This window comes from Dipodomys merriami, unplaced genomic scaffold (assembly GCF_024711535.1).
Source record: "Dipodomys merriami isolate MVZ:Mamm:240054 unplaced genomic scaffold, mDipMer1.0.p SCAF_15, whole genome shotgun sequence".
Lineage (NCBI taxonomy): Eukaryota > Metazoa > Chordata > Mammalia > Rodentia > Heteromyidae > Dipodomys > Dipodomys merriami.
The window spans coordinates 33,117,054-33,138,741 of record NW_027202826.1 but is presented as its reverse complement, the minus strand read 5'-3'; the positions used below and the strand labels follow the sequence as shown (position 1 = coordinate 33,138,741).

General features: G+C 35.7%; 1 protein-coding gene across 7 annotated transcripts in view; it reads right to left on the bottom strand.

Moving 5' to 3' along the window:
• Nucleotides 1-21,688, bottom strand: part of Bltp1 (bridge-like lipid transfer protein family member 1) — a 181,760-nt gene that overhangs the window by 29,260 nt on the left and 130,812 nt on the right. For 4 of the 7 annotated variants that reach the window (XM_070022544.1, XM_070022549.1, XM_070022546.1 and 1 more), the window contains 15 exons: nt 19,910-20,015; nt 18,221-18,318; nt 17,846-18,031; nt 16,698-16,866; nt 15,215-15,426; nt 13,117-13,315; nt 9,971-10,030; nt 8,266-8,492; nt 7,153-7,353; nt 6,823-6,953; nt 5,622-5,745; nt 5,085-5,194; nt 4,159-4,249; nt 3,647-3,709; nt 1,035-1,288 (listed from right to left, as the gene is read on the bottom strand). In XM_070022544.1, the coding sequence (XP_069878645.1) occupies nt 1,035-1,288; nt 3,647-3,709; nt 4,159-4,249; nt 5,085-5,194; nt 5,622-5,745; nt 6,823-6,953; nt 7,153-7,353; nt 8,266-8,492; nt 9,971-10,030; nt 13,117-13,315; nt 15,215-15,426; nt 16,698-16,866; nt 17,846-18,031; nt 18,221-18,318; nt 19,910-20,015 (2,231 nt within the window). The remainder of the gene's footprint in view (nt 1-1,034; nt 1,289-3,646; nt 3,710-4,158; nt 4,250-5,084; nt 5,195-5,621; nt 5,746-6,822; nt 6,954-7,152; nt 7,354-8,265; nt 8,493-9,970; nt 10,031-13,116; nt 13,316-15,214; nt 15,427-16,697; nt 16,867-17,845; nt 18,032-18,220; nt 18,319-19,909; nt 20,016-21,688) is intronic. The other 3 variants (XM_070022547.1, XM_070022550.1, XM_070022551.1) reach the window with 3 other exon arrangements.

Genomic DNA, 21,688 nt, shown 5'->3' with positions numbered 1-21,688 from the left:
AAAACAATCCCAGAGGAAGTGGCGCTGTAGCTCAAGTGGTAGAGCGCTCGCCTTGAGCTGAAGAGCCAAGGCACAGCGTCCAAACTCAGAGTTCAAGCCCCACGACCAACCAAAAAAAAAAAAAAAAAAAAAGGAAAAAAATCCCAGATATTTAAAAATGTGTATTTCATGCATGTATTTCTTACACATACTTAAATATTTACATATATAAGTCATTTACAGAGTTGAAAAATATTGCTGAATTTTAATGTTAGGCATAATCCTATATTCAACCCAATAATAAACTATGAGAATAGCATGGTTGTCTTAAGAGACTCAGAAAAGTGAAAAAAGTCCTTATTACAACTTTTCTTAGAAGATTATTTGAGTATGTATTCTAGAAAAATGAGGAAATAAAACAAAAATGTGCCTATATAAAAGAGATTCAGGAATTAGGAGCTTGAAATTAGTTTAGAAAAGAATCCCCACAGCTCAGAATGGCGAAGATTAAAGATGGAGTGAGTTCCTTCTATACTAAGTTACAGGACTATCTGTATGTCTAGTCAATTTCCCATTATTATCAAGATCCTTCCAGCTTTTCTTGAGGGTGTATTCTTATAAAGCTTTTATGTAACATTATCTCACCTATTTCTTCCTCTCAAGAATTTGTTAAAATTTTCATTTATTGTGTCCTTTAACATTTTTCTTCATTACATATTACTATTAGGTGTTTCCTTATAATTTGTTATTTTCTAAGCTCAGGAAAACTATAACTGTTTCCTTTATTTAACTCATTACCACATCTTTATTTCCATTTTCTTGACAGGAAATATACTGGAGAAATAATTAAGGTTATTTAAATAAATGTGTTTGCATTAGAAAAGGAAAATAATGTGCTTTAAGAAGCTAAATTACATTATTAATAATGTAGAGGTATGACTTAGTCAATAGAATTTCTGGTATAAAGTAGGTATAATGCTTTAGGCTCCATTCTGGGCTCTGAGATCTTGAGAGAAACAAAGAAATAAGTACATAAATAAATAAAGGCTACTCACGAGGGCTTCCTGTAAATATAAAACCTTTCCCTTTCTCGGTCTTCATCCTTTTCATCTTTGTCAGAATCTTCACTGGTAGAAGACAGACTGTCATCCCGTCGACCCTCCTCAGGTTGGAAATGAATGCTTGGGGAAAAGCTGCCTGGAGTTTTGGGAGAACTGAACACGGAACACGACCCCTCACTGTTGGATGAGTAATGAGATGGACCTTCGAGAGTTACAGATAAAAGGTCCAGTTCTGTCTCCTCTGGAAACTGATTGTAAAATGAGAAAACAACCCAAATTAGATTCACATTTCAAGTCCAGAAGTCCCTAAAATATATGTCTTAACAGAAAATCTTCTCAGAGTTGAATTTCCTTTGAATTCAAAGGTCACACTGAAGAAAACATGAAACGGCACACCAAGGAAGGAAGCAGGTCAAACCACACATCATACCACTGACATTTTAAAAATCACAGAAAATTTTACTTTATAGGAACATTATCATCATGTTAATTAAGAGAACCACTTGAGTAAAGATAATTATGTGGAAAGAAAAGTAGCAAAGTATGGATCAGATGGGGAGAACAATTAGTGGCAATTAACATGCAGTGTTTGTAAATTGTGAAGTACTGCAAGTACTAGTTAAACTTAAGAATATGGTCTATTTTAAGGTAAATACCCAGAGGCCACTGCTTTTAGGTAACTAAAAACAAAAAATTCTCATGACTTAATTTATTCACTTCTCACTATTGCTGCAGTATGGTTTGAGAGTAATTGGCATTTATAAAGTGTAATGTGTAAGGCCAAGTAATTTATTATTTTAAACTATTGAGTGCTACTACAAAATTTGTAGTGAAAGCCTACAATCAAAACTGCAAATATTTACAGAATTTAGGTGTTCTTCACTTTATGAACTAAATATGCTTTTTTCCTTTTTGAATTTTTGCCAGCACTGGGGCTTGAAACTCAGCCTTGTACTCTTGCTTAGATTTTTCACTTAGAGTAGTAGCTCTACCATTTGAGCCACACCTCCAGTTCCTGCTTTTTGCTGGGTTTTAACTGGAGTTTCTTAAGATCTGTATATTTGTGCTGGCTTGGAGCCAAACTTAAGAATTCAAGTTCCTGAATAGCTAGGATTGTAAGCATGAGTCACTGGCACTTGACCAAAAACATGTCAATAAACGAATAATAAAATCAGGTTTCTTACATTTTCTAAATTAAAAATAGGTAAATTTGCTGGGCACCAGTGGCTCATGCTTGTAATCCTAGCTACTCAAGAGGCTGAGATCTGAGGATCACAGTTCAAAAAAGCCAGCCTGAGCAGGAAAGTCTGTGAGATTCTTATCTCCAGTTAACCAAGAGGGAAAACTAAAGTGGCACTGTGGCTCAAGGGGCAGAGTACTTGCCTTGAGCTGAAGTGCTCAGGGACAGCACCCAGGCCCAGAGTTCAAGCCCCACAACCAAAAAATGGTATATTTATGTAGAAAAATTTCTATTTTGTACATATTTTATATAACTATATCAATCATCTATTTCCTAACTTATCATTAGCAAGTCTAAATTTCATATCTCTTATTTGTGATTTTTACATACCATTTATTTTTACAAGCACCATACACTGTTATTTAAAAACAGGACTTTAGTCACTTCAAATATTAATGCCTTTAAGAATCACCTAATTAGGGCTGCAGATGGAGATCAGTAGTAGAGCACCTGATGGCTTAGCATGCTGGAGCCCTGATACCCATCCTCAGAACCTCAGAACAAAACAAAATACAAAGAAGCCCATCTAGTTAGTAGGAACCATTCAATTAACATACATGATTTGTTTCTAAGTTTGTTTTTCAGAAAATTGGAAATTCATTTGCTGTTTACAATTTAATAGTTCTAAAATGAAGTCTAGTGTTACTAAATTCAATGTAACTACAGAACATAGGTTGAGCCTCCAGTTTGAGAGAATAGGATAAAGAAAATGTATTTGGATCAAAGTACCAATTTTTAAATGTAATTTAAAAAGTCTTGCACAAAGATTATCAGCATGTAATATTTTTAAAATCCGTTTTTACTTTTATGACATATATAGGGAAAACATTTGACTTATGAATGTGTTAATCATATTTATATGGTTAATAACAATCATGTTCAGACATGAGAATAATTTAAATGGGTCATTTAATAAATACTTTTATACCAGTGCCCCCCCCAAACACCATTCAATTGTTAAATTTGTTGTTTTGAGTATTTGAGTTATATGTGTTTCTAGTATGAGTTAATTAATGGGTATTACTTATAAAAAGAATCAATGTAGCTAATGTAAAAAGGATTCACTTAGAGATCAATAAATAATATACTGCAGTTTTAGTTTAAGATTGTGGTTGAGCTGATTAGAAAAGCAGATTAAAATATCTTAATTTTGAAAATCAAAATAATCTTAAACTACAAGTATAAAGCTAAAGTTAATGCATGCAAGAGCTTATGAAATATATATGATTAAAAGAACCCAAATCTTAAATATTTGAGATATTTCTGAGGTATCAATTCAGTTTGAAATGGAAGGAAGATATTTTGAAAGCAAATTTTCAGGGTTGTTAATTAGTTCAAAAGTGCAATTGTTGTTTTGAATATGTACCTGAAAATACCCTTCCCTGGGAGTGCTGGACTGTGGTGTACTTCCCCATACTGTATTTTTCAACTTAATTAAAATAATAAGAAAAGAAAAACTCATGAAAAACAAAAAACAATGTAAACAAATACATAAAACAAACATTTTAACAGTAAGTTTTAGCATGCTTTGAATTTAGATTATAACTTTGAAACTGAACTTCCTTCTGGCTTCTGACACTATTTGTATGCTTAAAATACACAAATAAGTACAAGCACTTTCAATTATCATAGTGTAATATATATTATAACCTGGAAGAAATATTCCACAAAGACTTTTCTAGCTAAGACCAAGCAGTTACAAGTCTTCACCATTATCACTGGCAGCCAGTCTCCCAAGGGAGGGTGAGGCTATGCTCCACTAGTGGGCCTATGCAGACAGTCTGATCATTACAATTTTCTACTGTAGGGTAGAAGCAGTGTTTCAAAATAGTAGAAAACTTATCTATGGGTATTTCTAACAAATGCCATTTCTCTTACTGTGTCCTGGATGTTAAAAGTTACTCTGGGTCCAGGAGATGCTGCATCCACACGGATTTCTGGGAGCTCATCAGCTTCTCCTACTCTAGAACTGTAAGTAAAATATAAAGGAGTCTGATTAATGGTGTTAACATTCTATTTATAAATACCTTCTTTATCAAAAAAGACTGAATTTTTTGGTATTTCATTTCTTAACAGTACTCCAGGAAAAAGACTCAACATTTGATTAGCTCAACAGTTTTGAAAACAAAATTATACAAAAGAATTGATACTCTTTCTTTTTAGAGTGCTAGTTTAGTACTAAATCACTATTTTAATTTGACATGAAAACTTTCCTTTCCATTTCTTCATTTGATACACTGACATAAAGCCATAGCTACTAGTGTGCAGTTTTATTTCCTTACATAGTCTATAAATGTATGCATAAACTTATCCAACATGTAGTGTACTTCATTAAAGCCACTTGATACTGGTCTAGACATGGCAGAGGAATTCCTTACATAAACAAAGTTCAGCCAGGGCCAGGGACTCACGCCTGTAATCTTAGCTACTCAGGTGACTGAGATCTGAGGATTGCCTTACAAAGCCAGCCCAGGCAGGAAAGTCCATGAGACTTTTATCTCCAATAAACTAAAAAAAAAAAAAAAGGCTGGAAGTGGTGCTGTGGCTCAATTGGTAAAGCACTAGCCTTGAGCAAAAGAAGCTCAGAGACAGCACCCAGGCATGAAGTTCAAGCCCCAGGACCAGAAAAGAAACTTTAAAAAAAAAAGTTCAAGTGACCAGATTGATTGCTATTTTACCAATACCAATGCTATTTTACTGACCCATTTTTACTACCAATTTTAAGACAGTAAACAAAATGAGTCAATCTTGTGAAAGATGGCAATGTTAATGTTTCTTTTCATTTTGGTAGAAATACGCTATACCTGGCTCTCTCCATTCGCTTGAGAGGTGGTCTTCCAGAAGCAGAAATGCTTTTTGATCGGTTATAACTTGGTTTATAACCCAAACCCCACTTATCCTTTAGGGAAGCAGCCTAATGAAATGGGACAGAAAAAAAAAGGAACTATAGGCAATTGTATATGGCTCTAAAATTTTACTTCAGATAAACTAAAGCACTCTACCATTAAGTTAGTTAGCTTCCCCAACCCCAGGAGACTTTGAACACTATTTATTAATATAAATGAGTCAAAGCAGAATATCATACAGCTATTCTAGGACCTCACATTATTGATATGAGCCACTGGCTGGCCCAAGAGAAATGGAGAAAAAGATTAGGAGCAGAATAGGATAAAGAAACAAGGTGAGAATGAAGGAAATGATTCATAAGAAAAGGTTCTAGAAAAAAGCTAAGTGTGTAGGAGGAGGGGGAGAAAGAGACAATTGTCTCACATATCATTTATGTTTTTTAAGTTAAAAAAATTAAAATGGTTAAATGAACTTCTTTTTAAATATTTACTCACTCTCATACTGGATCTCCGCAATTTTTTGCGAACGTCTCTTCGAATGTCATTCACAGCTACAGATTCCAACTGTTGGTAACGCTGAATTTCCTGGTTGATGGTTCCTTCACTTGCACCTAATTTCCTAGACACAAAAAGTGGAGGGGACAGTTTTGTAAAGAACAAGAAAGTATAACTGAGTTTTTAATCCATTTTTAACTTTCTCCCCTGTCAGAATACCAGAGTGATGTATGAATTGGCAAAGACATGTTTAACAGTCATATCTGGCAAGCAATACTTTAAAAAATTACCCAATACCCTCTAACATTAGGAGAAATGCTTCTTAACTTTTGCTGTATCTGACACTGGTCTGACATGAGGCCCTGAGTTCAAAGCCCAGTAGTGTCAAGAAAGATAAAAAGTCTGAAAATCTCATGAAAACTACTGGCTGTAGGAAACATGTCTATGTAAACATTCTACCTATAAACTATAGCTTAGTTTTTTGAAAGAATTTATTTTGCTATAAACTACAGCTTAGATTTTTGAAAGAATTTATTTTGCTTCATCAGTTTTTACTTCTGTGACAACAAAAGTCAAATTGTAAATCAACCACATAAAAATGTGATTCACTAAATGATAATTTACAGTTTTGTGGAAGCCCTTGATGGAAGACACACAAATAGACACACACACACACACACACACGCACACACGTGCACACACACACACACACACACACACACACACACACACACACACAGGTGTATAGCTGAGGCATGACCATCAACTTCTGAGAAAACAAATGTTTCAAAGTTTAGCAAGAATTCTTGCACTTTAAAAAGGTACTTAAATTCTCTTTTCTTCGCTACAAAATTCCATTTCAGAATACTGTTAACTACAAATGCATAATTTATATATGCATGTGAAGATATATATGTAAGTACATTCACATATGTAGATACCTGGTTTTGTCATTTAGAACCAGCCATAAATTGCACAGAAATGAACATTTGTGAAGGGCACCAAAGTAGAATTTCTAGTTCAACTTTACCACTAATGAATTTAGGATTTCAGGTCAATCACTAAACTACTTTGGACACAGGTGATCTCATTGATAAACTTTGAGCCCAAATGAATTTCTTCAATAGTTTGCATCCGATATGATTCTGTGATCTATAATTATTAGAGGACACTATATTAAATTTAAAATCATTACACATACTTAAGATCATCTATCACTTTGGCCTGTTCATTCAATTCTCTGATATCCACTAAACGCTTCATTATTTTTCTTCCTCGAAGTTCTCCTGGCTGGGTGGAAGAGGGTCCTTGTCTTCGATAATCTACAGCTTCCTGAAAAATCAAAAGCATATGTCAGTATCAGTCTCAGTTCACTCAGGAAATCTATGCTACAATATTAACACCTTAAATCAAAGAAAGCATGCAAGAATCAAAGCCATCTATGCATTAAGTAAGATGATTAGATTCTTCAGCGATTCAAGTCCCTTCAATTTTATAGGGAATCTAGTTACTGCAGTTAGTTGCTACCTACATTTCCCCATGAGTGTGCTCTGCATGCTTGCAAATGGGACTGGCTAGACTGAGGGGAGCCCCACTTCTCTGTGTCACACAGATACTCTGCAGGAACAGAATAGCGCTGATTTGGGGGCGTCAGGCCTAGGAGATGATTTACAAGTCGCTGCCCAAAGGTGAGTTTGTGGCCATCTCCACTTACTGAACTTCCATCTGAACTCTAAACAATAAACAGTAATATTAATGTATATCATGGTACAATAAATAATTAAAATAATTTTCAAAAACCAGTATCAGAATGAAAGCAGAGTAATTTTGACTTCTAAATAATTTGATAGATACTAGAGAATATATAGTATAGATGAAAATACATACTTTTAAATACATACTTCATTTTGCATATGCATGTTTTTCAATTTTTTTGTGCCAGTCCTGAGGCTTGAACTCAGGGCCTAGACACTGTCACTGAGCTTTCATATTGAAGGCTAGGGCTCTACCACTTGAGCTGTAGCTCTACTTCCAACTTTTTATTTATTAGTTAGTTAATTGGAAATAAGAGTCTCATGGATTTTCCTGCCTGGCTGGCTACAAACCATGGTCCCCAGATCTCAGCTTCCTGGCTAGTAAAGATTACAGGCATAAGCCACTGGCTTCCGGCTATACAATGCTTTTTAAAGAACTCATTTATAAACATCTTCATTGAGACATAATTCCCCTAGCATAAAATACATTTAAAATGTACAATTCTCATTAGTCAAGGTACATTTTACTCATATTCTGTCTTTTGAACTGAAACTTTCTTGTACAACTACTTAAAACTAAAATATAAAATTCAATGGTTTTTAGTATATTCACAAAGTTGTATAATCATCACGCTCAGAAATATTGAAAGTCTGTATTACTAGCAGTCCCTTCCATTTGCCCTCCCAGCCTAGGTATTCTACCACTCTACTTCCTGTCTCTGTTGGTTTTCCTGCACAACACTTTCTGCATTACTACACTACATACAGGTCAAGGCACTCAGTTAAATACAGCAATGACACGCAGACAGGGAACCATCACTCCCTTTCTACTCTGCATATGGGATAGCATTCATGAACCATCTCCCGGTCTCAGGCTATCATCTCCTTACTGTGTGGATGGTGGGAGACATCGTATCAACCTCATCCTCATCTGACAAGTCAGCTATGTTCACTGAGTTTAGGTCAGCAATGTCATCTGTGTCCTCCTCTCCTGTCAGAGTGGTCAGGGTGTTGCCCAGGGCGTTAAGTCGTTTTCCAATGTTGGGGTCCATGTGGACGTCAATCCCACACATTTTCCACAACACATTCAGCGTCCAGGTCCCAGCACTACTGCTTTCTGTAAGATTTAAAAATGGCATTTGTTTTAGATAGTCCTAAGTATAGAAATTTAAGTAATCCTATTTTTATGTAATAAAATATATCATGGCCATCTCCAATAACTCATGTTTTCCACAGCAAGAAAACAGGCTATGAGCTTGATTGCCCTCTGTGCACCTGCCCTAACCTCTGTACAGCTCTCTACTTTGTCCTGAGAAATTGCCGATTATCTCCTCTACAGGAATTGCCATGAGTATAATTCATTAGTCAGAAATGATTAGGAAAATGAGGAATCCACAAAGAAACAAAGACAAGAGCCACATGTCCTGCTAACAGTTGGATCTTGGTCCTGTCTTTCCTTTTCTTCCCAAAAACAGCATTGCTAAGTTTAATGGTGATCTGAAAATATACTAAGATATGATCCTGCTTCTGGTTAAGATTGAGTGGGCTGGGCTGTTGTCACTGACAAAGGCCCTTTGTAACCTGGTTGCATCATTCACCCCCATTTTCTTCTAGCAGTGCTGCTGGAAATGGCTTAACTTTCTCAGTTCCTTGCCACTGAGGAAAGAAGGCATTGGTGCTGTTTGTGATCATTTGCTCAGGTTAGCATAGAGACTCATGGTTGGGAGGATTAAAAGGAACAGTGAGAAAGGAAAGGAAATTCACTAACCTTAGCCACTTTCCACACCTCTCAACCTTTTAAAAGCCCTTAAATACATGCCTGCATTTAGCTCACTCAGCCTAATGTTATAACACGAGAAATGATAAAAATTGTATTTCCATAGTTATCTCTTCAATGGTCTTCTAGACTCGCTGCCCTCTAATCCTTCAAAGTGTCACCATTTGCTTCTTGTTCCAAAACATTCAATGGCATCCTACTCCACGCTGGGTCAGGTCAAATCATCTTCGTTTGACCTTTAAGGGTTTTCCCCACTTATTTTTCACCTACTTCGGTTTTAGCTAAATGGAACAACTACGACTCTGAGCAGACATGATGCATTATCATCAGAATAGATGTTAGTCTCTGCCTAGGTTTTCTGAGGCCACATGTCTTAGTTTTTGCTTAAGGGATATTTTGTCCATCTTTTGGGAGCACTTAAGTTCTTGTTCTTTCACAAAGCTTTCTCTGATCTTAATGTCTTCTCACATTTGAAAGTATTCTTTCTCATATATTTCAGTAGCAATTAGGATCTTCACTATTTTATTGTACACATCACTCACTCCAATGTAATTTTGCTTCATTTGCCTTAACTCCATCATCAGGTCAAATGCATAAAGGATAACAAGTATATGTGATTTTAAGTCTTCCTCAAACCATTTTCCAATGTATCTTGTATACTGTAGGTGTCTAATTAATAATTGAATACACAAAAATATGCTAATACTATTATAAAAAGTTTTGAAAAGATTACTGACTACCAGAATTGCTTTTTAAGTGCAAACAAAGGCAGAATCCTACCTGATACACATAGTGAGAGTAATAGTGTGCACACCTACCAGCTGCAGCTTGTCCAGTAGTCCTTGAACATACTTCATAGGTGCCATCTGGGACTACACCTGCACAGAAATGACCCCAAATAGCAATAAAAATACATGTGATTAAACACTGTCCTTAAAATTTTCATTCAAAGGTAATATTATCTAGGTTTCAGTCCCTAGTCTGTAGAGGATGATCCTAAGCCGCCTTAGAGCTCACACCTGCCTGCAGCTTTAGCCTCAGTCAGTCCACATGTGGTTCCTTTTGAAAGGGGCAACATCTGTTTCCCTTGGATCTCTGGAGGATGCTATGACAATATGTGCCATTAGGGATGAATGGTGTTTTGAAAATGCAAACTACTTTTAATGACATTTTTACAACTAGGAATTCCCATCTTGTGTTACAGACATGATATATCATTTTTCTTCCTTGGCAAGAGTGTTTTTTAGGCAAAAATGGCTGACTTCCATTACCATCATTATTAAGAATATGGAGCTAGCCACTTGAATGTATCTGATTTCAAGGACACACATTTTAACATAGTATAGCTTTAATCTAATAGTTTATGCTTTAAAAAAGAGGTTATATTCAACAATTTTAAATAGTAAAGGATATACCATCCTTGAAACAACTTTTAAACAAAAAAATCTAAAGACAGAATTAAAGTCTTTCACAGTAATCCATGGAAACTATCAATCTAAACTTGACGGGTATAGTATTCAACAGAATATCCTTTAATAACTCCTCTGAGTTCTAAATTAGTATCCAAATACTACTTAAAGTTAGACATGCCATTCCTTTTCTGGGTACCTTGGTATTTCTGCTCTTGAAAATTTCCCAATGTAGACAGTATGACTTAGTTTGTAAGACAGGATCTATTTGTTACTAAGTGACCATTTCTATTTATGTATATTTAAAAAAAGATATTGCCAAAAACTCTAAAATAAAACCTATTTTTGAACTCTATAATACCAGTGTCTCATATATTGATTCTAAGAAAAAAACAGGATCTAGTCTTAGGGATGTACTCAATTTAAATTTTAAACAGTTACAATAAAAGAAAAAAAAGCCTATATAGCTTGCTTCTCAAATTGAAGAATACACAAATGAAAACCCTTGAAATCTGACCATTATTATTTCTTTTTTTCCCAAAATACTAAATGAATGTTACATGCAAATATCCTTACTACTAATAAAACAATTTTGTCCATTTTACATGTCAATAAAACTACTATTTATCTTATCTTCCTCTGGCCTCCACCCAAGATTCAAGCAATGATAGGTTATAAAATCAAGCCATCTGGTACTCAAAAATCCAAAAGAAAATATTCCAATTATCATGAAATATTCTGCAGCGTGTTAGTGTTCTACGTTGTTGAAAGAAAGCTTGGTCATTCTGAGTATGATTTGATGCTGAGTCTGAGGTGTATATTTTTATTTTCATCCCTTTTGTTTACAATAAACTAAGAAAACTGCATAATTCCTTTCACACATATTATATTTTCATTGATTCAAGGATGGCAAAGATATTACCTCAATAAAAATTGGTAGGCTTAATTTTAGCCTTAAAAAATAAAACCAAAAGCCAGGCACTGGAGCTACTCAGGAGGCTGAAATCTGAGGATCATGGTTCAAAGCCAGCTGGGCGGAAAAGTCCATGAAACTCTCATCTCCAATTAATCACCAAAAAAGCCCACAGTGCAGCTGTGGTAGAACACTAGCCCTTAGGAGGGGGAAAATACTCATGGACAATACCAAGGCTCTGAGTTCAAGGACCAGCACTGGCACAAAAAAGAAAAAAAGAAGATTAAAGCCAAAAGATGGAAATGACAGTGATTTTTTTTTTTTGATTGTGGGGCTTGAACTCTGGGCCTGGGTGCTGTCGCTGAGCTTTTCAGCTCAAGGTGAGCGCTCTACCACTTGAGCCACAGCGCCACTTCCAGTTTTCTAGTGGTTAATGGGAGATGAGTTACAGACTTTATTGCCCAAGCTGGCTTTGAACCAGGATCCTCAGATCTCAGCCTCTTGAGTAGCTAGGATTATAGGCATGAGCCACCAGGTCACGGCAGTTATTTTTTTAAGAAAGGGGAAAATAGTATAAATAATGCACAGCACCTATTAAAAAGAATTATTTGAGCTGGGCACTGGAAACCAGAAGTGGCACTATGGCTCAAATGGAAGAGCACTCGCCTTGAGCTGTAGAGGTCAGAGACAGCACCCAAGCCCAGAGTTCAAGCCCCACGACCAACAACAACAACAAAAAAAAGAAAAAGAAAAAAATATTGACTTACAAGATTGGTTGAGGAATTTCAGTTCATAGTCTTTTAATTTTCAAGTATAATTTCTCTTCAACATTAGGATGTTTGTGATATTTAAACGTTTTATAAATAAACCACAAACCCAGCTATAATTAAACCCAATCTTGAGTACTATGAATTTGGAGGAATCTGTACCTTATACTATAAATTTGGACCTATAGACATATTCCTGTCACTATTAAGCTGGAGTTTTAGGGTTTGGTTTTTTTTTTAAATGTTTTCATTTTGGGCAATACTAGAGTTTGAACTCAGGGCTCACGCATGCTTCCAAATTTTTGCTTTAACTGTTTTTCAGATAAGGTCTAATGTTATTGCCCAGAGTCAGCCTCTGACTGTAATCTTTCTACCTAACCCTCTTATGTACATGAGAGTATAGCTGTACTCCATCATGCCTGGCTTCTTTGTTGAAATGGGGTCTCATTAACTTTTTGAGCAGGCTGGCCTCAAACCATGATCCTCCCAATCTCTGCCTCTTAAGTAGTTTGCATCACCACAGCCCTTGTTCTGTTTTTTAAGTTGGTCTGACTTTTTATTCAGTACTTTCTTCCCATATCCCTAAGGAGGAAAATGGTTTATCTTGCCATTCACAGATCAATTACGCAAAAATCAGGAAGGAAAGCAAAGTTTCAGATGTTAGAGAGCACTCAAAAGAATATCAGGTTGGTTTACTTATCCAAACTACTGAAAGCTGTAGTTTTGCACAAATAGGGTTCATTACCATTAAGTATAAATAGTCTTTATTTCAAAAAGTCTAAGGATATTCCTCTGAGCACCCTTCCATGGTAAAGATAGAGATTTTTAAAGCTCATATAATTCTAAACCTCACATAGAAAATAAAAGACACTCACAAGCATTCATTACCAGATCCCCACGAATCTCCGGTTTCCAGTCATCCCATGATGTCTCAAAACCATCAGCAAAACGAATGCAGAAGTTTTTGAAATGCCCTTTACTGACTAGAGACTCAGAGGAACAGGCAGTGATGAGAGTGCTTTCAATAGTCAGGACCAGCGCAGAACCGGTGTCCAGGTCTCCAGTGTGATTGGACTGTATGATACACAAACAACAAGGGACTCAGAAAGGGACACTAGAAAGGTTTAAGCCTAGAAATTCTCATTGCAAAGCAGCTGAGAAAGATAGTTTTTTAAAAGTGAAATGCTTTTGTCATGTTCATTTTTTTTTTACTTAGTCTGCTAAGGGCTACTACCTATTTTTCTATAACTAGTTTATATTTTACACTCTATGTGGTTTTACATTCTCCTGTGTGGGCGTGGCCTTACTAAGTCCCATCTGTTATGCCATTAAAAAGCCTAGGTAGTTCATTTCCAGAGACACAAATACCAATGCAGGTCCTCCTTGCCCCTATCCTCAACCCAAAGGAGGTTTATAATACTGTCTTGACAAATAGAATCCTAAAATATAAAGTAATTCAATGATTGGCCACAGTTTAAGGAAAATTTTAACAGAAAAGATAAATCTCTATATATGATTGTTGCATGTCATTTCCTGGGCAGATAGGTAGTGGTAGCATGTTCTTGCGTATGTATGTATGTATGTATTCCTGAAAAGAAAACATTCTTCTTTATCTGGGTGTATAAAAAAAACTGTATGTTCAATTCTATTAGTTAATATTAACAGTTATAAGAATTTTATAATTCCAGGGCTGGGAAGGTGGCTCAGTGGTAGAGCGCTTGTCTTGCATGCATGAAGCCCTGGGTTCGATTCCTCAGCACCACATAAGCAAAAAGAAAAAAGCCGGAAGTGGCGCTGTGGCTCAAGTCGTAGAGCTCTAACCTTGAGCTGAAGAGCTGAGGGACAGCGCCCAGGCCCAGAGTTCAGGCCCACGACCGGATTGCCCCCCCCAAAAAAAAAGAATTTTATAATTCCTTGTTATATTACAGATAAGGTTATTAACTAGCACTCTTCAAGGGTTACCTTTTTTTTTTTCTTGCCAGCCCTGGGGCTTGAACTCAAAGCCAGGGCACTGTCTCCAAACTTCTTTTGCTCAAGGCTAGCACTCTACCACTTACGCCACAGTGCCACTTCCAGCCTTTTCTATTTATATGGTACTGAGAAGTTGAACCCATGGTTTCATGTATGCTAGGCAAGCAGTCTACCACTAAGCCACATTCCCAGCCCTTAACTAACACTCTTAATGTATTTTTTTTGGTCAGTCGTGGAGCCTGAACTCTGACCCTTAGCTCTTCAGTTCAAGGTTAGCGTTTTACCACTTGAGCCACATAGCCACTTCCGGCTTTTTCTGCTTAATATGGTGCTGAGGTATCGAACCCAAGGCCTCATGCATGCCAGGCAATCCCTCTACCACTGAGCCACCTTCCTAGCCCTCTTAATGTTCTTTTGTTTTATAGCTCAAAGATTTCTTTAACGAAAAAAGATGACTATGAAAACTAAACTTTTTAATAAAGGTAAAAAATAGGAGTTATCAAATATATCGATTTTTTTAATGCTGGTACTCATCCTCACATTGTTGCTCAGCCTTTATGCTCAGTGATGATGATCTACTACTTGAGTCATGCCTCTAGTTTCAGCTTTTTGGTGGTAAACTGGAGACAAGAATCTCTTGTGTTTGTCTGCCTGAGGCAGGCAGAACCTGCCTGTCAGGTTCTGGCCTGAACAGGATTCTCAGATCTCAGCCTTCTGAGTAGCTAGCCTGGCCACTGGCAGCCTGCTGGTGTGAACCTCACCATTATTCTGAAGCATACCTACTGAGTGCTTCAAGAAGTCTCATGCAGTGGAAATTCCAAATGAATAATAGCTGAATAAGTTCAATCCTCCGTACCAAACTCAAATTATAAACTGTTAAAAAATGTATTATTTTACCCATTGAAATGGCTTTTACTCATAGAAATGGTTTGAGGAGATTTTTGTTTTAATCCTGAATTAAATGATTTAATTAAAGGAATTAAAGGACTTGGTTTTTTGTACCTGTGCAGTATTTGTGATAGGTAGACAAATTCCCAGGTCATTCACAGTCAGCTGGAGGAAGAGTGTCCCAAAAGCCTGTGCTGATGTTTGCTGGAGACCAGGTAGCATATCTACCACCTCCTTCGTAGCCATATGAATATCCTTATGTAAAGCCATTCGTTGTTCATTCCAGTTGTCATATGCAGCCTTATAATTCAGCCAGAACAGCACCGCTTTTGAGAATTAAGGGAGGGCAGAAATTAACATTAATACTGTAACAGATTTATTAGGCTAATTAATCTTACAGCTGCAATATCCTGTTGATTGGTAAAAATTATTCCTCCCCGTCCCAAATGGTAGCATTAAGAAAATTAATGCGAAAATGGGCTCAGGTCCTCTGACTTGTATAATGCTCATTCCATGGCAGGCATGGAGACGGTATAATGAAAATAGGCATGGTCCTTGTCTGTAGAGTTTACTGTTACTACTTTATAAAGTTATCTTAAAATATGTACATGATGCAAAGAATATGCTGGTTAAAAGAAAAAACTCTATGGAAATTCTTCATTTCATCGAAGTATATGTACAGAAGAATACTAAAATGAAGGTAAAGACAGGAGAGTCAGAAGCAGGAGGGAAAAGTAGCAACTGTGACATATACCAAGAGTACAAAGTACTCTTGTGGATGAGTTTGTGGAAGCTGAGGAAAGGCTGGGAAAATGAGAGATGAAAACCATACACACAGGATGAAGCAAAAGAAAATCAGTAACAATGTTGGACTGTTACCCATTAAAATCTTAAATGCTTTTAGAAGTGGTTCTTTTTAACCTCTAAAATACAAGTTGAACATATTTACACAGCCCATATTCCCTAGTCAATGTTCAGCCTTCTTTTCTATTACTTTCTTTTCTGGAAGCTGCTATTTTTTCTTAGATCTCTGTGCTCATACACTATCCTCTTATTTGGAAAATGTTTGCTTAGTTTTCACCATATTCAGGACTGTCCTAGGCCCTGGATACAAAGGGAAATAACAGAAATTCTAATGTCTTGTAACCCTGGTAAACACTAAACTCAGAGCTAAATCTGAAGAGTTTGTTTCTTCTCTTAGAAGCATAAGAAGTTACAGGCTCCCTCAGATTCTAGAACTCCATCATGTAGTTGACCACTTTTGCACTGGACTATGTTCTTAAGGGCAGGAATCCTGCAGTCCATTTTGTATTTTACTTCTGGTTGGTACCATTATCATAAGATGAATAAACCTGTGTCAAAACACCAAAGATTTAGTATTTACATTAAAATATAAAGTCAGACATGTCTGTTTTTTCCAGGTACAGAGCAAAAGAATGTTAACATGTAAAATGCCTTTAATACTAGTGAGAATACAGCTTTCCCATGTAGAAGACATTTAGTAGTCAAGTATTTATTCTGGAAAGCCACAGCTGATTTTGTGAACATTACCAAGGCATTTCTCAGTCCTACAAGATAATGACTGCCCGAATCTTACCTCTGTCAAAGGCCACAGGCTGTGCATAAACGATTGGTCTATTCAAAGTAATAAGCACAGCTTCCCTATCTGAAGAACCACTGATTTCTTCTCGAAGGGCATTCCTTAAGCCAATTCTAGTTTTAAAATAGGCAACTTGATGAAAATCAGAACCAGCTTCCTCATACACCTAAAACAAAATGGAAAGTGTAGTAATAACCAAAATAATAGAAAAAATATCTTAATAAAATTAAGCATCATTAATGACACTGTTCACCAAAAGAATTATGGTACATTTTCCTCCATTCCACATTCTGTGCCATAATTGTTAAGATTAGGAGAAAACATAAGCATCCATATCAAAGGTGACTGTGGACCTAGGGATGAGGTTCAGCAGTAGAGTGCTATCCAAGCTAGTGAGCCCTGGGTTTTTGTTCCTACCAGTGGTAATAGGATGATACATTACATATTTCAAAATAATCAGACCTCTTCTAGTATAACATGCTTTCAGTTGAAAAAAAAAACAACCAAGACTGCTGTTCCAGAGATGACAAAAATTCCTATGAATTTTTTTCTCAACGTAATCTCTAATGTAGCCACTCTGTTTTAAAACCGTGATTGGCATTTTTAATTCTTTAAAGAGGGAAAGAAGGATTGTCTACATATTAATTTTTAGCAAATGAACTACACCAAGAATCCCATGAGTAACAAAAGTTAATTATATGAGCCTAATTAACTTCTATTTTTAAAAACTTTGTATATATATTATATATAATAAAACTTTATGTACATCCTTTAACATAAAAGTATATATGTATACATATATAACTTGTAACATATATCTTGCAAATATACTATAACATTAGTAACATTTTAGGTAATGAATGTATAAGACATTGAAATAAAAACTTTTAACACTAAAAATCACTAACAAGTATTTATGAAGATACTAGAGGAGTTTCATGTGATCTGAGCACAAGACTGTAATATTTGTCACAGTAATGAAATATTATAGTAAAACAGGAAAGGCCTTACCATCAATTTTCATTAGAATTTACAATCTAATTGTAGGAACTTGCACTGCACAGTAATTCATAACTGGAAGTAGTTCAAAATGATAAGCAAAACTCAAAAGCAAGAGGTCTAGTATGAGGAGATTCTATACACACCTGATGTTTGACAATTTGTCCTAAGGCCAGGTTTAAATCTACTTGGCATTTACCAAACAGTTTCAAGTAGCTGCTACTTCCCGGTGAGGCTTTAGTTTGCAGTCGGTTAGAAAGTTCCAGTTCGATCAATCCAGTTTCAAATCTCACAGCTCTCATGGAAGGGGTTGTGGCTGTGACTTGAATTCCCTACAGATTATATCACAAAGAGAAGAAAAGAAACAAAATTACTAATGTACATGCATTTGCTCAAATGCAATTATTCAATATAAGATGAAGAAAATAACCATGTGTAAAATCTGTCTAAGAGAAACCAAAGAGCTGATAAAAGTGCAGGCAGCATTAGAAAATAGGGAAAGTTTCGTTAATCAGTATTACCTTAAACTGTAAGTTCAGGGAGTAGAGGAGAATCTTGGGCTTATCACCGTCCGTAGTTCCATCATGCTCATTCCAGAGTGGAATGGGCTGCTCTCCCCCTGAAGAGGTTAAACAACAAAATGTTGGGCATATTCACAAGGAGAAATATTATAATTTTGTTTCGTCTATTTAAAAAGAGTGTTTGCCTTCATGCATGAGGCCCTGAGTTCAATTCCTCAGCACTAAATTAAGCAGAAAAAGCCAGAAGTGGTACTGTGGCTCAACTGGTATAGCACCAGCCTTGAGCTGAAGAGTTGAGGCACAGGGCCCAGGCCCAGAGTTCAGGCCCCACAACTGACAAAAAAATTAAAAATTTAAAAAACTCTCTATTAAAAGGTCTTTTTTCTTTTTTGCTCTTGAGTCCAGGTTTCCCTATATAGTTCATGCTGGCCCTTAATTGAAACTGCCCCACCTCAGCTGTCCACATTGTAGGATGAAGGCTTAAAAGCATGTGGCTACCACATCTGGCAGAACAGGTATTCTTCAGTTGCAATCTTCAATCAAGTTACATTTCCCTGAGGCAGGCATACATAAGGCAAGGGTAAGTCTGCTCCATAGATGAATATTTACTAAAAATATTTTATAAAGCTTAAACAGACACACAACTGAAACGAATAGGTGATTATAAAACTTAGAAACTTTGAGGCAAAAAAATTAAAACTGTTCATCTCTGCAACAATGTGAACATTTTTGTATATATTTAGAAGTGCTGCAAGCAAAAAAGATTAAAAAAAGATAAAGGTGGAGAAATGTAAAATAAGGCTAATGTATGTTAATAATAAGTCTGATAAGTTTAAAAACAGTGGTGGGTAGGGCATCCTGGTGGGAAAGTTCCTAAATGATTTTGGGGCTGGGGGTTTAGCTCAGTGGAAGAGCACCTGCCTGGCGAGTGCAAGGCCCTGAGTTCAGTCCTCAGCTCTGGGGGAAAAAATGATTTTGCACATGCAGGTGCTATACAAAAAGTAATGAACTAATTAAAATACAACTTGTACTTCTACCTACTCCCTAGATTTGAAAACCTTTCTTCATACTTTCAAACACACCATATTAAAGTTATTAATCTTTTTGTATGTATATTGAGCTTGCCATCATCTCAGAGATTGTATAGGTAAGATGAGAACTGTTGAGTTATTTTTCATTTTTTTTGATTACAGACCACAAAAGAACTAGAGTTACAACAAACTAGCTTTTCATCTCTTCTACTTACAATAAGGAAGTTCTTCTGCCCACTCTGGTCACATCATTTCTTTTTTTCCCCCATATTTTGGAGTTCATTTCGATTAGCATTATTTTATATGGTTACGTGTATATAGCTATTGAGCTGTTGTGATCTTCTGTTAGGACTATCCTAGATACACACTAATTCCATTCCCAAATTTCATTCAAATACAACCTCTCTGTTTGCAACATCACTTAGAAATCTTATACTCATTCTAGTAGTGTTCACCTTAGTCAATGCTATTTCTAAAACTTAAGCTTATGCTCTGTTTGTCATTATTTGAAAACTTTTATCACTGATTGATGAGCATATCTATGCACTACTACTACTTTTGTGTCAATCAAGTTTTATTTCAGATTGTAGAACATTATGGAGCAAATGAGAATAAAAGCGTAGACTAAAAGGTCGCAGATCATTTTATATCATCTTACCAGAAACTTTTTGTATTACTTCATTAACTTCCTTCATGAACACTTTCTGTACAAACACCAAGTGGTTTAAAAGATCTGTGGTAAGATTATGTTCAAAGGACCCAACCTGCCAAACAAAATCAAAGTATTATATTAACACTATGGAATGCATTATCAGCTTTATTTTTTTTTCTTTAAAAAGTATCCAAACCTCTGAGGAAAGAAATAATTGTCTACAAACTATTTGAGAATAATATAGTAAAGAAGAGTTTAAAAATCCAGACTCTCTAATACTTTAATAGTCTGGTAAGAGCCATTCACCTTTTTTAAAGGTACATCATAAACTGGGATAAACATACTTAATAAGGTGGGATCTTTTGAAAACAATATAACCCGCTAATTTCACAATTAAAATGTTGCATAAAGTGAAATTTATTTTTGATAGTTTCTTTTGTGCTCTTAGAGCACAGACAAGCATCACTACAAATGAAAGCATATTTATTTAACTATTTCACTATTTACTGATCATTTTACAATTAACTCTATGCACCATGTTAGATGCTAAGGATACAGCTATGAAGAAAAAAAATCCTGGATCTCAAGACTATAGTTGAGTAAATTAGCAAACCAGAAATACATAAACTAAGTTGCATATAATATGTACTGTATTATTTGTTCAAGGCATTAATTTTTAGCAAAAATTAGTAAATAGATAAAATAGCAGTTCATAATTAAAGTTGATGATAGGAGAAGTACAACTGTATGATTAAGGCAAATAGCTCATACTTGACATCAATTTTGGAAGGTTCATATTTGGATCAAAAATTAAAAGAACAAAGGCTTGGGAGCCATAGCAAACTCATGGTCAGCCTGGCCTACATAGTGAGAACCTATCTCTATTAATTATCTGATGGGTGCTGGTAGCTCACACATATAATCTTGGCTACTCAGGAGGCAGAGATCTGAGAATCACAATTCTAAGCCAGGCTGGGCAGGAAAGTCTATGATAATCTTATCTCCTAAATTAACCACCAAAAAGCCAGAATGCTTTTATGTTGTACAATGTATGGTAAATAGGGCAGAGATGTCTATTTGGGGCCACAGTAAAATCTAAGATAAACATAATTTTAGATCTCTTTGAAGTGTCTGAAATTAATTTTTTACTAAATTTGGGGTTGTGTTCTTCCTGAATTACAAACTTTCTTCCTTTATTAACATCCAATATCCATGAGGAAATATGCAACATACTGCATTAGATTTATTTAACTATTTATTGCTCAACTGAGTATGGGATACTTATTTTCAAAGCACAAGTAAAAAATACTTTAAAACTTTTAAGAAAATCACTGACTTGTTAGAATTTTGTAGGCTTTGTTTTGTAGTGATTTTCCACATAAACAAATTCCAACTCTTAGGTCTAAGCTAAGTAGGATCTGAAGAAATTAAAGTCAGACTATATGTCTTCTGCAACAGTAATATTTTTATAAAATAACTCACATATCTTATAGATGCTTCAGATTTCAGTAAAAATTCTAAAACCAGTAGAAAATTGTTTTTATTTTATTTTTTGCCAGGTTGTAACTGTTTCTATCACACTGATGAGGTGAGTGAGCACACATTGTGCTGCCTGGAAGAGGAAGACTACTGAAGAGAGGTCCTGTCTCCTTCATTTAAAGCTTGGGAGACCTTAAAAAGGAAAGTTGTTTTCTCTCAGCTTCAATTTTCTACTACATAAATTGGAAGAGAACACAAGGAAATGTTCCCTATAACTGTAATATTTCTATAAAAAAAACTCAAAAT